General features: G+C 42.2%; 1 protein-coding gene across 1 annotated transcript in view; it reads right to left on the bottom strand.

The window, feature by feature from the left end:
• LOC129092238 (phosphofurin acidic cluster sorting protein 2-like) overlaps window positions 1-16,645 on the bottom strand; it is a 43,617-nt gene extending 26,972 nt beyond the window's left edge. Inside the window, exon 1 of the mRNA XM_054600100.1 lies at window positions 16,334-16,645. Within this exon, the coding sequence (XP_054456075.1) occupies window positions 16,334-16,551 (218 nt within the window). The 5' untranslated portion in view covers window positions 16,552-16,645. The remainder of the gene's footprint in view (window positions 1-16,333) is intronic.
• Window positions 16,646-17,085: the final 440 nt, after the last annotated feature.

Below are 17,085 nucleotides of genomic sequence, written 5' to 3'. Positions count from 1 at the left end.
ACCAAGTTTTTTTTTAATCAATGACATTGTGAAAAGAGTTAGTGTTTCTTAGCTAACGTAAATGTCAATCCATCAGCTTCCTTCCTTTGTCATTGAATTAATATGTCTGCTCACAGTTTTTATTAATGGCACAGAGGGGAAAGGAAGGAAGCTACCAAAGATCATTAGATCCCGAGAGAAGTTTATCCAAGCAGCTGACACAATATATCTTTAATGACGAAAACAATATCAAATTTACAACGAGAGGAACCCGGTGTTCCTGTGTAGAATCTCCCTTCGGCCAAAATCTGTGACGACGCGACTGCACGGCATTTTACTGCAATCATTTGAGCGGGAATTTTCAATCCACATGGCTGCGCAATTAACTCATTTGCGTTAGAATAACAAGTGCGAGTCTATTTTTGAGGCTGGCGTAATTAAATGTTAAACCTTGTAGGTAGCGCATGGATCCAGCCTGCCTTATGCTATGGTGAGGATGAGTCACCAGTCAGCCACAGCTCTCTGTCAGGAGGGAGGGAGTGAGGCAGAAAGCATGGCTGATGGTTTAACAACATCTCTTTCCAGTCACAGCTCACTCTCTTTTTATCACTCTCTCCCTCTCCCTCTCTCTGTAGACTGGGATACACATGTAATTAAAAAGGCTGCAGGCGCTGGAGGGGTCACCTAGGGAACCAGGGATTTTTTTTTATTATTAGACAGAGGCGTTAGCTGCCACAGTGTTATTTTGCGAGCGAAACGCCGCGGCCATCTGTTCTGGCCCGGTACCAGTCTGCCCCTGTGCTCCGGCCCAGTGCCGGGTCACTTTGCCACCCAATCAGTGACTGCAGAGACGGACCAGGTGTCACACAAAATCACTAGTCATCGGGCTGAAATGGCTGTGAGAAGCATACACTGGGTCAAGTGTTATTCAGCTAGTTATAGAAAGTATTATCAGTATGGATACACTGTGCGTTTGCCATGACAGGACTGTGGGGGGAGGGGGCTGTTATTTGTGGTATGGTCTCCCTCTCGCCAGTCAGCAGACACTGGCACACACTCAAGATCAAAATAAGGGCTTGCAGAGTCCACTCGAAAGACGCATTAATCCTCCGTTTTGGCATGTCAGTCCCACATTCCCAGAGAGAGCCCCGGGTGGAATCACTGCACGCTTCTCCGTGCTAAACAGGACCAAAAACACAACAATGTTATCAGTCCATAGAGAAAACCGGCAGGGTGGAGAATCCATACGGCAGTCGCTAGTTCAATATTTCTGTGAACAGGCGGGGGAAAGCAAAGATAAGTGAAGCATTTTCTGTCTGTTTCCCAGTTGATAACAGCCCACGGGGGGAAATCCCTCTTTTGGTTTCGGTGCCTGCGTGGCGGGTTAAGCCAACACGTCTGCCTGCCAAGTTCCTCTGATTGGGTCATCATTAATATAGACTGAGTTTATTGATCAGCACATGCACGCTGGTATCCTGGTTATTGGAGTGGTAACCAACCTTTGTGGCTTGTAAATTCCTATACAAACACAGTGTTCTTTGTCACATTTCGAAGAGACATTTCCCTCAAACCTGCTCAAATTAATTAGTTTAAGTAATTGCTTTTGGCTCAAAGAGCAAAATCTGAAAAGTCTGAAAAAGTAAATCAAATGTATGTATCTTTCCTCTCCCATTAATCATCTCAGCACAAATTGACACATTAGTAACAATACATCAGTCTCATGGGGAAATTTACCTGCATTCCTTTTCCTTCGATATTTTGATTCCGATAATACTTTTAATGCAGGGCTTCTACTCAGCTCACTTCACACCTTCAAAACAATGAGGGGAATAATAATTTAAGATCAAATTGTGACACAGGTGAAGGTCAAACCAACTCTAAGGCAACGCAGGAATCAGAATTTATGTCCTACCAGAGCCTAATTACAGTAAACCTGCAAATCTTTTACTACATGACATCTTCAATTACTGACATGGACATATAAAACAACGGAGTGTCGTATCATGTCAAAACGAACAGTTATTGAGTGCTCTGACCGAGGGTGCCCAGTGGGTGCCGGAGCACTATACAGCTAATAGGTTTAGCCAATATGGCATCACTCACAGCGGTGTAAGTAGTGCTGCTGCATCTAAGCCCATTAGTGTGTCCAAGACACTCGCTGTACCATCATTAACTGTTGACCCTTTCAGCCTCTAAAGTGAAGCCATGCCATACGATGACATTTCCCTCTTTTAGATTATACACAAATATTACCATCAAAACTATGGAGGTGGCAAGTGCTCCTATTTGTGTTAAATGTGAGGAAAAAGCACATAAGCATAAGTCACCTTAGTTAGGCAGCAATGAATATTGGTTTACATTCCGTCTAATGACACATTATTAGACGTCTTTAAACGGAAAAGGAGCCGAGAGCTTCTGCTGAAGTCAAGGAGTTCAGGAAGACTGTGCATCGCTGACAAATCCTTTCACTTTTATCTGTCCTGGACAAACAAAACAAGTTATCAGGCAGTACACTCAAACAGCCGTGGTCAAATATTTGGCTTTAGATAAGAGGCCTGTGATTGTGGCTTATAAGGCATGATGGTGGATTATCTTATCTCGGCTGCTTCATCCATTTTCTTTCATCCACTGGCAGAGAGGCTAAAATAAAATGTATGACACACAAAACTACACCTGAACAGCCTACACACCAGTATTTCACACCTGAATCCAGAGACAGTCATGTTGCCATGTCTGTCTGTCTGTCTGTCTGTCCTCTTGCTTCCAGTTCAGAATGAATAATTTGGCCCACATGTATTAAAGCGAGGCTGGAACATCAGAGGAAACCAAATCAATTGTAGGAGGTGGATTAAAGGTGAGCAGCAGGGTGGAAGTTAGAGAGCACACACACACACACACACACACACACACACACACACACACACACACACACACACACACACACACACACACACACACACACACACACACACACACACCTTTTCTGACCTCGTCCTACCCTGAGTGAGGTTTTCTTTAACCCGCACACGGGGGGGCCTCACACGTTTCTCTGGAGTCGGGTCTCAAAGAGAACTTCTGGCCCGACACCAAGCTTCAGCCAGTCGCTGCTCTGAGTTTGGCTCCTTGGTGAAATGATACGTCTGTCTGGAGGCTGCTTATGTGACAGCAGACGTAGTTTATATAACACTGACTTCAAAAAGGTATTTATAAAATGTAAACCCCAAATATAGAAACCAACTCCCGTGGCACTCTGCATCACATTTTAGAAGATGTGACTGGAAGCAGAGGAGGGAATAACCATTCAAGACGAAGGCAGGAACGTTGAGATCACAGAGGTTTCCCACAGTGGATAGCTCGCTTTTAAAAAGCCCAAAAACGAAAAAAGAGGCAACTCAGATACAGACCTTTTTTATATATTATAAAAAGGAAATATTTAAGGTCCATAAATAGTTAATGTTTCTGTGTTCAGTTGACAGCAATACTTTTGTGTTTGAAAAAGTCTAGCTTACTGTAAAAAAAAAAAAAAAAAAAAAAAAAAAAAAAAAAAAATCATCATTGAATTGAGTGAGTTTTTTCTTGTCTGCACTGGTGTCAACAAACAACACAGATCCCGTCTACATCAACATCCTTGAAAGCCATTAGTCCAAGATATGCCGGCGTGTAAGAGTACATGGCGCGGCTATCTCTACGCTATTTCTGGACCACTTCAGTGACAGCAGCATCTCAAATCACATGTGATAGAAAACACCCTTAAGTTCAAGAGCCTACAAAGAGACAGCAGCTACAGCAGACAAAGCCATATTTTTTTAGATGTGGCTGCTTACACAAAGTGAGTGTCAAAGATTATGTTCTTATTTGTCTCAGTTGGAAAGATTGAAGACTTAACATCGTAACATTTATAAAAAGTCATAAAAAAAGTTTGATCATACAAATAGGGACACGGTTCTCACATGCTGCAAATGAATGTGCATGGCACCGAGAGAGAGACCCCATCAAAACCTTTGAATGATGTGCTGCCTAAACTAAAATACACTTTTGTAATGCTTTCCCCCCCCGGTCAGCATTCTAGTTGATGTTTTGCCAGTTCCATGGCCTCGGATCATTGCGCAGCAATTGTCAGCGGCACAAAGCAGGGGGGAAGTGAAGGATGAGTGATGTAACAAGAGGGCTGAATGAAAAAGACACTGTCTATGTTTGGTATGTGCTGGGGGGCTTCCAAGCTAGAGAAACAAAAAAATGAAAAGACTTCAAGGCATGCTTTTAGTGCTTTCAATGTGCTATTTCTCATATTTTCTGTTTGAGATGTGAAGGCGGTCACGTTCTTTTAATAAAGCATGCTTTCACATAATGCTCTGTATGAAATTCTTTAGGAGGCTGTGTATGGCATTAGGTTGTATGTAGGGGGGACTGACAAAAAAAAAATTCTCTCCAGTCATTGCGGAAAGCCATAACACTTTGTTCTTTCATAACTCTATTATTTTTGTTCATGTCTAGTTGCATAATTTAGTCGAAATAAAGGGTACGCTGGTCTAAAAGCTATTTCTTCTGAATATTTCATTCTCCTACATGAAAAACGGGGGCAAATCTTTTCGCGGTGAGGCCCATGCAGCCGGTGAGATTTGCTCAGGCAGCAATACATGCAAGTTTCCTTCCTCTATATTTGACATTTTATTCATAGACTTTTTACCATATTGTAAACAAACAGAAAAAGCACAAAACAAAGCCCTTCATTCTACAATTCAAACCCACACTAACCAGGTAAATAAATCCTCCTCTTTACAATTTTGCTTTTTAAATTCACAGTTCTTGGACTAAGAAATGGATCATTAACACTGTGGCTGGAGATGGAACATAGATGTTAGAAGGAGAATAATAGTAGGTAATTTAGTCAAAATTCATTTTTTGTCCAATCTACATTGAGAGGAATGGAGACAAATCCAAAGGACTGAATAGATCGGTTTTAACCGATTCACACAGTACGCTGTGCCATAGGAGCTTAGCCTGCACTCAGGCTTGCATGCAAAAGTCATTTTAGCCCCCAAATATATCTGGTTGTGTTTGCCAGATGGCCATATGCTGGTTGGGCTTTAATTCCCTGAATGAAATCTTCTCAAGCTCACAGTTAAGGAGGAGGAAGAGGCCATGACTGGGTTAAACAAAGAACAAGAGGAAACCATTCATTTGGCATCACTTGATTTCTGTGACTGTTTAGTTTATTTGTAATTCACAACCTAATGGTGCCCATAAGAACAGAACTCAGAGGTTTAAAAGCAGCTGACTACGACTGAAATCAAACAGACCTTTGGATAAGAAAGAAACCTTCATAAGATGGCTCATGATGGTCCAAAGAGGTTTGTAAAGCCACAGTCACAGTCTGTTTGGACTTTTTATGCTAACACATTGCCGAATGGCAGAGGTCAGAATTGAGACAGAAATTAAAAATAGATCCTTTAATCTTCTAAAATTATAACAATGAACATTTCACATCATGCATTCATTCTTATAATGCAAAACAACAGATGGTGTGCACTCATTAAACACATCACAATACAGAATATTTTGTAATGAGATGGCAGCTTAAAGCCTGGCCAGAAGTCATGTGATTAAGCTTACCAGAGCTCTTACAATGTTATGTAGACACAGGCTTAAATGTTGTAAGCATCAAACACCAAACAGTTGCAGGCTTGAAAGGTGGCTGACAGAAGTGTCAGCAAAAAGCCTTACTCATCCTGAATGCTACTTACTATGGATTTTGATATTTATCATCTTACATCAAATATTTAATGAGATATGTCAAACTGGTCCTGTAGCATAATAAACAGGGTGGGAGTTTTTCTTATACGCACTAAATAAGCCTCCACTCTATCCGTACGCTCGCCGTATTTTAGCCAAGCTATGGCTAAATGCTGCTTATCCTAAGGTTGTTGAGGACACCTGAGCACCTGAGAAAACCCACACAGACACAGCAAGAACAAGCAAACTACAAACCGATATAAATCCATGTCAGTGTCACAAAGGTGTCTTTTTACCATTTAAATATCACTTGTGCAGTGCACGTTGAAAACAGGTCTGTTCAGAATAGGCTGGATGCTCGGCCTGTGGTGATGCTGCTTGCAGCTTTCTGAAGAACTACTCATACAAACATCTTTGCACTCAACACTGGGCTTTCTCGGGTCCTGAGCAATACACCTGCCATGACATAGCTGCGTCACACACCCAAGTTGCGGCAGCTTATGATCAGAAACACAGCTGAAATAGGCCTTGAGTCTGGTTCACGGGAAAAAAAACACCAGACGTTGCCGTTAGTGTGAAGTATATCGGAGGAGCGGTTCTTAAGATAAGCCAAGAGCATTAGATAAATACCAATTGTTCAGTTGAGAAAAGTAGTCCAGAGATTAAGCAACCATAGATTTATCATAGTAATTGCAGCCCCATTACGAACCCAATAAGAGCCTATGGCACTGAACTGTAAAACCCAAAATTGTACAAAAAGCCTTAAGACTGTAAAGTAATGGTAACTTCATGGTGGAGGGAAATCAGAAGCAGAAAATCATTCCATCTGGCTCTGGTAATTAAGATGCAACCACACAACATCCCTTTAGTCTTTTGCTATCCCTCATTCAACATGTAGTTTTTTGTCAAGTCATTGCTAAGATGGATTATAGCTTTGTCGGGCCAGCTGGTGCAGACACATGAGCTGCGACGGAGAGATTTGGTGCAAAGGGGAAGGCAGGACGGGACAGGTGTCATCACTCAGGTGTGAAACCAGCCAGAGGGGCGTGTTGTGAAAAAATGGATTGTGGAGCGGATAAACCGGTTGTTTCCGAGAATACGAGAGAAGAGGACGTAATAGCTGCACTCGTATCTGTCATAATGCTCTGTAATATGCTCTTTGTGAACTCTGTTCTGCTCCCCAGAGCTGTGGCAGAATCGACTGTTGACGGGATTACCAGCACATTTTTATGTAATACTACACGGGGATGGTGCGTTAGAGCTCAGTGCCAGATTTGATTTCTGTTTAGTGATTTAAGCTTGTGCTTTCCCCTCATACGCCAATTTAAAAAAAAAAAAAAAGTTATGTCTGTTAAGTGTGATTCAGAGAATTTACCAGTATGCTGTTGTTGTGTGGGAGGTGGAAGACGTTTCCCTGATAATAAAGGTTGTGCTAGCACGTTGTGTATATTTCCTATTGAGAATTATGGGGCTTAAAGGGTTGTTTGAGGAAAGGCAAAAAAAATGTATTGGTCAATAACACCAAGAAACCTAAAAAAATAGGGTGAACCTGTTCCGATGTTTCATCATCCAGCCAAGCACTCACCGTCAAAAAGTCCGTCTCCCAGTTCTACTGACACCAAATTAAATTAACAGACGAAGCAGTCTTAAAACATACGATACACGTGATTATCAGACTACTTCTTGCGTCTTTCTCAACACTCCAGCCTCTTTCACTGCAAATACAACCACGTGCTGCATTCATTACCTCAGTCAGTGATCTCACAATCATTTTCAGGAACTCAGTACGTTGCTGTCATCCTTTGTTTACAATTTTCGCATCGCTAGACAGCTCTTTTGTTCGGCCCCCCAACAACAAACTGATGAGGTCAGCGGGACCGTGTAAGACAAGATCAGGCCAGACATGGTGTGTTTACAGGCAAACTCAGAGCAAAACAAAGACTCCTTGACAAGATCAGCTGCAGTGCATCATAACATGACAGACGATATCGGTTTAACTACTGTAACCTACGATGCGTCCTCTTACCAAGGTTTGTCTTCAAGTTTATGCATGTTGCATCCAATGAATGTATAATGAGTCGGCAGTAACCAGTCCAACAGATACAGGTGACACCTGTGAGGGCCACGGCCTCTGGGAAGGTTATGGCTGAGCTTTATAATCCTATTAAGGTGATGGTCTGACTGGTAGGAATGCTCCTTTGCCTGTAGTCTACAGGCAGGATCAAAAGCTCAAGAGCAAAAGCTTGTTTAAAACAATCTCTCTGTCTAGCCTACTGACCTGGGAAGTACAAAATCCTTGAGAGAGGAAAGAAAGTGTTTAAAAATGACTATAAAGTGGCTATTTATTTATAGGTTATAAAGTTAAGACACACTGTCAATGTGAAGGCAGTTTCCTGTCAATTTAAAAATCGCAGAACAGCTACTTAGTTGCGAGAGATGGATAAAGAATAATGACAAATTCTTCTCAATACTTAACAGAATAAGTGTGATTATTATTTCAGCCATTATTTTGCAGCCCTACTTAAAAGGAAATCTTTTTTTTTAAGTAAAAGTATGTCAGGGTAGAGTCATTTTAGCTTGCTTATGTAAGCTTTTTTCTAAAATCGCTGAATATGATTCATCTTTAAAAAGAGCTCTAATAAATAGGCTGGATTGGGCAAGGATGAAAATGCGATTAAAAAGATGTTGTGGAAAGCCTTTCAGACCTCTGCATTGACCCCTGGAAGGTTTTACACATCAGAATTATATTGGCTGAAAATCTAGTTGAATAGATAAACACATGACTTAATGTTTGAAATCTAAGAGCCGGGAAAGACTATACGTAATCCCAGTCACCTTGTTAGAGGGTAAGAAACTCAGCAAAAAGAAATCATAAAAAGGTGCTGCCTTGAGTTAAATTGCTGACATTTTATCCAAAGGATCAATCCATTTCCACCATAAATATTTCATACTGCCATATGGTGTCTCTGATTAACATCAGAGAGGATTAAGTCTGCCCTTTAACTCATGCAGCCGCCACGATCATATCCATCTCTCGACTCTCATCATTGATCGGACATTTTTCACAAATGCACCTGACACCCTTAGGCTCATTTGCCTGTAAGCAAAGACAAAGAGTAGTCATGCATCCGTATTGTATGGAGGTATAAGAAGTTACTGCACATGCTACAGTAGCATCAAGAAACAAGGTTAGAAAATATAGCTTAAGGAATAGAGCATGATGTGTATTACCTGTGCTATGCAGCTGACAAACAGTCCTTTCAAAACTCTACTCCAACTCAAAGCTAATTTCTGCAAGGTAGACAACACTTCCAGAAAGAATAATGAAGGGCCGCTGTGAACAGGAAATTGTGAAATCAATAAACGTACAACGGTCAGCATCAGCAAATATGACTCCGCTTTTTTTTTTGATGATAAAGTGATAAAAAAAAACTTCCCAGAGGCAAGGATACTTAATAAACAATCTATTCATTGACACTTGCATCTATTGCTGTTATATACACCAATGCAGCAGTTAAAACAGCTGTCGCATGTAATTATATTGTTTTATATTACTTGAGAAGAGCAATGGCTATCAGAGGCCAGAAAAATGCTTTGACTACTCCTCCTAGTCCCGGTCCCCCTGGCTAAATATGTCCAAATGATTAATGTGCTGAATGTATCCGGATCCAGTTTCTTCAGAGTTTCTGTATTTTTTCTTTTCTGTATCCATGCAGTAGTACTTCTAATATCAGTGACTCCAAGGTGACGCTAATTAGTCGTGAGTAATGACCAAAACTAACAGCATGCTGCCAAATAACAAACGCTCTACGATTTGAAAAGAGCCGCTGTAGAGACGGAAAGCTTTCATCTGAAAAGAAACAGCAACACTGAAATCAACGGAGACATGACTCCTTAATCAGGACAGACAGAAAGAGGTAAATTGTCAGCGTATTTCTTCCTTAGTTTTAAAGACAGGCCGAAACACATTTTAAGCAGAAAAATTAACTCCGGTCTTACCCAAAATTGTATTTTTGGATAAGCATTAAGGGGCCAGTTTACACCAGTAAACTGCCAGATGATCGAAAATCTTATCACATTAAAAGGTCCTCCTTCTCTACAACGGACGGCTCCTCCCACCTTCAGGTGTACCAGTTTGGAAACACTATAAACACTTTCAATTCCAACATGGTCTGGAAGCATGTCTTAAGAACTAGTTCTGATGGAGTATACTCACCCAAGCTCTAAATCCTAGTCCAAGACAAAATGGTTGTTTGTTGTAGTGAACATGTCTATTGGGGTTCATTTAAGTCTAGAACTGGGTTTAATCGCTGTCCATGAAGGCATCAAAACCCTTGGAGTTTTTTCACAGAAAACGATGAAGAGTTGAACAATTGTAGTGTGAGCTAATTGGGTAAAAAAGGACTGTGACCAGAAAAGAGGACTCCAGGCAGTTCAGACCCATGAATCTGTGATTAGACTAGTCGGCAGTTGACACTCCAGAGACTGTTATGTCCTCAACCACACAGCGTAGTGTTGATTATTTCTCCGGATGTTATTTAGCCAAGACAAGGGCAACATTTCCACTGGGTTTATGAGCACATCAATGAGATTAAATAAATGCTCCACGAATAGGGCTAGCAATACTTTTGTCACTAAAGAGAACCCCATTTGACTCAGTGGGATAAACACAACACAAAGCTTTTCACCATTTCATTCTGAATAACTTAGTAACCCACCTCTACCTGTGTTTGTTTACAAGAGAAGACCCTGCCAGAATGCAATACACAGGAGCTCTGACTGCTATTATGAAAATGCTTCATGTTTTCAATTGATTTTGTCATTTGCTCTCATTCATACCACACCACAGTGTTTCTTTATCAGAAATAATGGTCTCAATGTTGCTGCTGGCACATACAGCTCAGGAAATGCCTGAATGGGAGAGGTGGGAAATAAGTAGAGCAAGAACAAGAGAGAAATGAGCTGAGAGACATTGTCCCCAAAGTGATTATTTTGACAGGATCCTCCCCGTGTCAGAGGACAGCTTCCCTTGCCTCACTTGTTGGATCAGGAAGTTGGATCTCATCACTAGCAGAGACCCCCGGTATCCACCCACAAACGAAAATCTGGCCGTTCTCCCATTCTGAGGTCCAGGCAGGGGGAAACCAACCTTTCTTCCCTTTGTGAGGAATTCAACATGAGCATTCAGCACATTGGCTGTTCACTGTGAAGCTCAGAGCCAGTTCAGCAAAACTTTTCAACAGGGTGGGCAATCAGCGGCTCCAATCCTGCCCCTCCCTCCCCAGAGAGCAGGTAGGTGGTCAACAACAGAGAACAAAAGGGGGCTGAGGGCAGAGCACGGCAACCTGGTTTCAGCTGCAACGGCAGACCCTCTAGTCACCAGGAATGTGAAATGTTTCTCAAGGAAATTCCTCCTTCTTCCAGGAAGGCAGGGAAGGAAACCAAGAGAATTTTGACACATTTCAGGCAGTGGGAGTGAGCACGAAAAAGGGGGGCAGTGAACGTGCCGATTGGTCTACTGTTAGCGAAGTGTGTGAACAGCATAGTGGAGCATGAAGCCAAGTTAGGGCTTAAAGATGGCGTAACACAGAGGGGAACTGCACCAGTAATCGCTTTATATTTCCAAAATCTATTTACATATTTTAAGAAGGACCCAAATGGATCAAAATGGTTTCATTTCCTACAATGGATGTGATAATATACAAATGAACATTAAAAAGCAATTACATTACAGCTTCATATTACATGAACATTATAATTTCTTGCAACTTCTAGCTGCAGAGCTACTTTTCAATGAGTCTTGTTATCTCTTGAAGTGAAATTATCTACAGCGGGACATTTTAATTTATCCATGGTGTGGTTATCTATCAAAACCCTGTCCCTAAAGACAAATGCTGTTATTGTAGTGTGGCTCCTGGGCATTAATGTAATGTCAATTAACTGTCGTGGTTACTCTTCAATAGAAGAGGAGTTAAGTTCATCATCAGCAACATTTAGAACGGTGGATCATTTTTCAATCAGCTTGTTTCAACTAAGTAAAAGTAATTGGATTATTCTGGTACTGCCTCAAAACCAATCAGCATAAAAATACGCAATTCAGCGTTAAAAAACTCTTATTAAGTAGGAGAGGAAAAGTGACTCGGCCCCGAAGAGATCTTTGACTTCAACATCACAGTAAGAGTGACATTCCTGTGGCTACGGGTTCTGCATTGGATGGCGATCGTGACGGTGTGGCCGAACAAAGAATTGTAAACAAGACGCAGACGGACACGGAGTGCTGTGTCACAATCCTGAAGGGCACCGGAGAAGGCTGATGGGCCTTGTTTATGATTGCAAAGGGAAGCAGGGGATTAAGCAGACAGTGTCTGTGTGCGGCATCAGATTACTGGCTCTTCTTTTCCTGTTATGAAATCAGATTACTGCAGCTCCCCTGCTAGGAGAAACAATATCCAAGCCTTGAGATGGAGGGGTTAGCGAGGGGGCTGAAAGGGGACAGTAAGCTCATCTCTTTTGACCGACAAGCCCTCTTTTATTTGCATCCCGATTTAATGGTTTCATCTTTGGTTTAAAAATGAACATACAGAGAATAAGACTGAGATTAAGGCCAGGGATGATACTGGAGATTGCATGGTTACAATTCAACCTTCGGGATATTATAAATAGCTGTGTGTATCGCTGCATAAGGTACATGTAAAGACTTAGGGGCTGATGGCTTCATATGCACTGACCTAGAACAAATACGACACAATAATGTTGCTCCAGTCCGGGCATGAGTTGGTTTTTTGTTTTTCCTTATTTTTTTGCTGATATACACAGACAGCACGCATCAATCTGATCTAATATAGAGGATTGGGGTAGACGAAAACAAACTAAATCTGACCAGAGCCTGCAGAGTACACTCAAATACTATCCAGATAAAGCCACGCCACTCACAAGAGAATAAGGTCATCTCGGGACTCACATGAATCAAACGGACAGAAAGAAGGATGCTCTGCTCTCTCGAGATAAACGTCAGAGGAAAAGAGGAAAGATGTTGTTGATTTTGTAGCTTCTAAGAAAAACCTCTGCCAAGTATTAACCTCTCTGAACCCAGACGGTCAAACTTAAAAAATACCAGACTGAAAATGTCATGCAAAAAATATTTCCAAAGCTTGAAAAACGATTTCAATCAATTTATTTTGAAAGCCTGTAAACTAGTAAGCACAACAACTTCTCTGCCATATTGGAAACAATCAAGCCTGGTTAGGTTGAATGGGAAACACGACACAGTTGCTCGGTTGCTCCCGTCATGTTAGTGATAGGGGTAAAGGTCACAACTTTTGACACCAAGTTGTTAAAGATCTTTGTACTTTGTAAGAAGCCAACTCTCACATGCTGCTACACATTCTTTATCACTAGTAGATAAACATAGCACCATTTTGACCTTTGTATTAGTGTCATTCCAGCAAATACCAAATCGTTCCCTCAACAAATAGATAAGGTAATATAGACTTTATGTCCCAGCGGGAAATTTGCCTTGGACATCACAGTGTCTGCAGCATAAAATCAAAGCAAAGCAAAAAAAGGGAAAGAAAAGACAGCTATACGTTCAACCATTGATTGCACATGCCCATCTAATGCCTGCCCTGCCATAGATAGATGCGGACCATTTGGATTCCTGAGCAAGCCGTTAAACCCCTAGTAAATACTGTATCAGTATCCTTCCTGTGCATTTTATCCCAAAGCTCTCTTGTTTTTTCAGCACAATTCCCAAAGCATTGGTCAGCAGTTTGTTAAATGGGAATTAAGCGGGATAAACCCTCTCTGCACCCTCCAGATATTAAGAAGACGTTTAACACAAGATAGAAAAAAACTCAGCTTATAAGAAATAAGCTGCATCACTAATACCCCATGGTATGAGAAACATTGGAGGATGGCAGACAGACAGGCATGACAAAAACAATTCAACTGCTCCAACAGGCCTGTTAAGGAAAGGCAACATTTGGCTGGAGGGTGAAAAACAGTCAAATACTGTATGACACTCAGCATTACATTTTATCTGCCAGCTCATGGTAGCATTTAGATAAAACAAGCAATCGATACAACAAGTGCAAGAGTGAAATACTTCTTGTGTAAATAACAGATACAACTAAGATCTCCATCAATCAAGCTTGATTCTGTGTAACAGCCAAAACATACAGGAACAAAAAGAAAGGGAAAGAAAAAATGAATGTCCCAGGTTTTTTTAAGAAGTCATTTACTGGCCCTGTGCCATAGTTGTGTCTGTCAGCAGCCAAACTGTAAAGAACCATAATATAATGCTGTGAGGACCTACAAGAGCTGACAACATATTTTCCATTGTGGATGAAATAGTTCCCCCTACGCAGAAGGGCTTCAGGGTTAGGAGGATTGATTTCTTTAGATACAGGGTCATATTAACAACAGCTGTGTGTCATGACGAGTACCACAATAAAAAACAGTCATTTTCTAAAAGCCCTGTGCCCACATTTGAAACCATGCTCATTAGCTGGACAACCACATTTGCTAAAGGCTAGTAGAGGAGCAAACAGCTGCACACAAAATGGCCCAGCCCCTGAAAGCATGCCAAGGCAGAATCCCCAAAACAGGCCTTGGGTTGGGCTCCACGCTAGACCTTTCACACCAGTTTAGGATAAGTGGCGTAAAAACACAGAAGGCAGAAATAGATTTAGCAAATTACTTAGCAAAATGCCGCGAGCAAATCAAGCCACCATGTCAAAACAAAAAATGACGACTGTTTAGCCTAAATAAACAACTGTGTCATACATCATTGCCACTTCTACTCCGTTACATATCAGATCTAACAAATTACCGCAGACATCAACAAAGACTTGTGTCAGGCAGCTACTGCAGTCTTGTGCTGAACAATGACTGGGGACTGTGCCTCATTAATAATCCATTGTCATCCTCGTCCGTATTCATCTTTAATACAGCACCTTGTATGTCATCCACTATAAAAGAAAAAACACATAGTGTAGAGGCAGAAATGTGGGAAATCAATGCGCCATGTATGGCACATTCTATGAATGCAACGACATGTCCCCGCTAGCCAGTAGTCTTAACATTTAATGCATACAGTGATCAGAACAATGCTCACTTGTAGTTCCGTGTACGCTAGTCAGTTTTATCTATTTGTGTCGAAGAAAAGGGCTCTGAAACCTTAAGTATTTCATCAAAGACAAACAGCATGGATCTTCATATTTTTTTTTTCATGGAAGATGTGAGATTACAGACACAAAATCTAATTGCCCATACAAGAGGTAATGAAAAAAATGATGGAAATCATATTTTCCAAAAAAGGGACAACAATAATAATAAAAAAAAGGGGGCAGTGAGCTGTTGAATAAGAGAGCAATGCTATCACATCACACACACTCACATTCTCATTCTAGTTGGCTTCAAATCAGCCAAAACAGAACAATATTTAGAAGGGAGATTTGAAAGATTGGCATCACTGTAAATGAATCCATGTTTTCAGGATGCAATGATCCCATTGGCACTTGCATACTCATGCAGGCTCACATGCACGCGCACATCGACTGTGGAGGAAACCCTCCCCTCGCGAGCCCACTTCTCTCCCAATGAGCGGAACAGAACTAGGTCAAAGCTGATTAATGTGCCCGCAGCTCCCGAGAGGTTTCTGGTCAGGTGGCATCAGTGACAATGAATGCTGATGCATAGTGTTACCGAATAACACCTTAACAATGCCGAGGGCTGCGAGGGAGATTTGCATGCACAAAAGTGGCGATCAAAACAGTTTTACTCTCTCTATCGCTCCATGCTGTGTCAACACGCTCCGTGGTCATGTTTGTGTTGGTCTTACGGCTGTGTGACCGGTTGGCCGACCCTGAAGCTGCACAGGGGCACTGGCACATAAACGCAATCCGGCATTATGAGGACTTCAGGTGCACAGGCGGCTGCTTGCCCTGACAGCTCATGACACGCAGAGCTGCTGAAGGATGAAAAGGATGGCTGCTAGTCATGAGCCGAGCGGCATCCATGTCACTGTATTTATAGATAGTTATGTTCCGTAAATCTGTTCAAGCACGGGCCTAAGTGGACAACGGGACATGTGGTTATGTCCACGCTTTATCAACGTAGCCACTAAGCAGAAGAGACGCAAACTAACCTAGGTTAGCTTAACTTGTGTTAAGGCTAGCTAGTTATCATAGCGGTGGGAAGGGAAAGGGAAAACACCAAAATGTTAACTAAACACACACTTGGAGACCGCGTCCAGAATACTGATGTACAGTAGACAGTTTTACTTCTTCACCTTGACAATTTTCTGCTTCGTTATCCACCAAAAAGCAACAACATTTGAGTCAAAATGCTTACAGCATGCAACATGAGATAAAATGAGAGGACCCCAGGGTGATTTGCTAGGTAGCTTTAGCATTAGCCACCTTGCTAGTTAGCTTGCTGGTAAACCAACCCCGACACTGTTTTGGAAACGTGTGGCAGCTCATTCCTCCTGCCTCGCGTTACGGTCAACGAGGGCGTTGTTTGCCCAGCGTTAGCGCACTATTTTATTCAACGACTAGGTGATTTGTAAACATTGTGGCATGTGGTACTTTACGCTAACACACAACGTTGTTAACGTTACCTCGGCACGCAGCTTGGGGATGATCGGTCTATCTCCCAGGTCGCGAAGAGGTTCATGGGTACGGGCATGCTGCTGGAGCCCGAGCCCGAGCCTGGGACCGCAGCCCCGGCTACCGCTCCGGTCGGGAGGGTTGTCGGGGCTGGTCCACCGCCTCCACCGCTGCTCGGGTTCAGGAAAGCGGCCCGGACGCCTCCTCTCTCTACAGCCGCCGCCATCATCACCTCCACTGCCGGGGGGAGCAGCTCTTGAGTGTCGGACGAACGCGGGAGCCGCTGAAGTCTGCGCTGCCTGCTCCTCCTGCTCCTCCAGACTCCCAGCTCCTCTACACCGACTGGAGATGCTGATAGGCGGGGCGGAGCATGTCACCACTGATCTGATAGGGGGCAGCACGTCCCCGCTTCTAGGGTGGGACATCTTTACTATCAACCAGGCCTCACAACATATTGCTTTTCTCACTTTACATGTCATGTAAAAGATTACGAATACGCACAGGGAAATACTGCGTAGCTGTTTCAGGTAGTAGTGTGACAACCTGAAAATAATCAGCTAGGCCATAGCCTTTTTCATTTCTCTCCTCCATCGTTTGTTTGTTGGGTCTGTGAATTGTTAATGAAGAAGAATGGGCATAAATACTCAAATCAGACATCTTACATTGCGTTCACAGACATGCCAGAGCTTCAACATTGTAAAAGTGGTAATCGTGTTGTATTCAGCTTAGCAAAATAACTCAAACATGCCCTATTTTGAGACAC

Source organism: Anoplopoma fimbria, chromosome 6 (assembly GCF_027596085.1).
Source record: "Anoplopoma fimbria isolate UVic2021 breed Golden Eagle Sablefish chromosome 6, Afim_UVic_2022, whole genome shotgun sequence".
Taxonomy (NCBI): Eukaryota; Metazoa; Chordata; class Actinopteri; order Perciformes; family Anoplopomatidae; genus Anoplopoma; species Anoplopoma fimbria.
The sequence above is the reverse complement of the archived record's forward strand: the minus strand, read 5'-3'. Positions and strand labels throughout refer to the sequence as shown.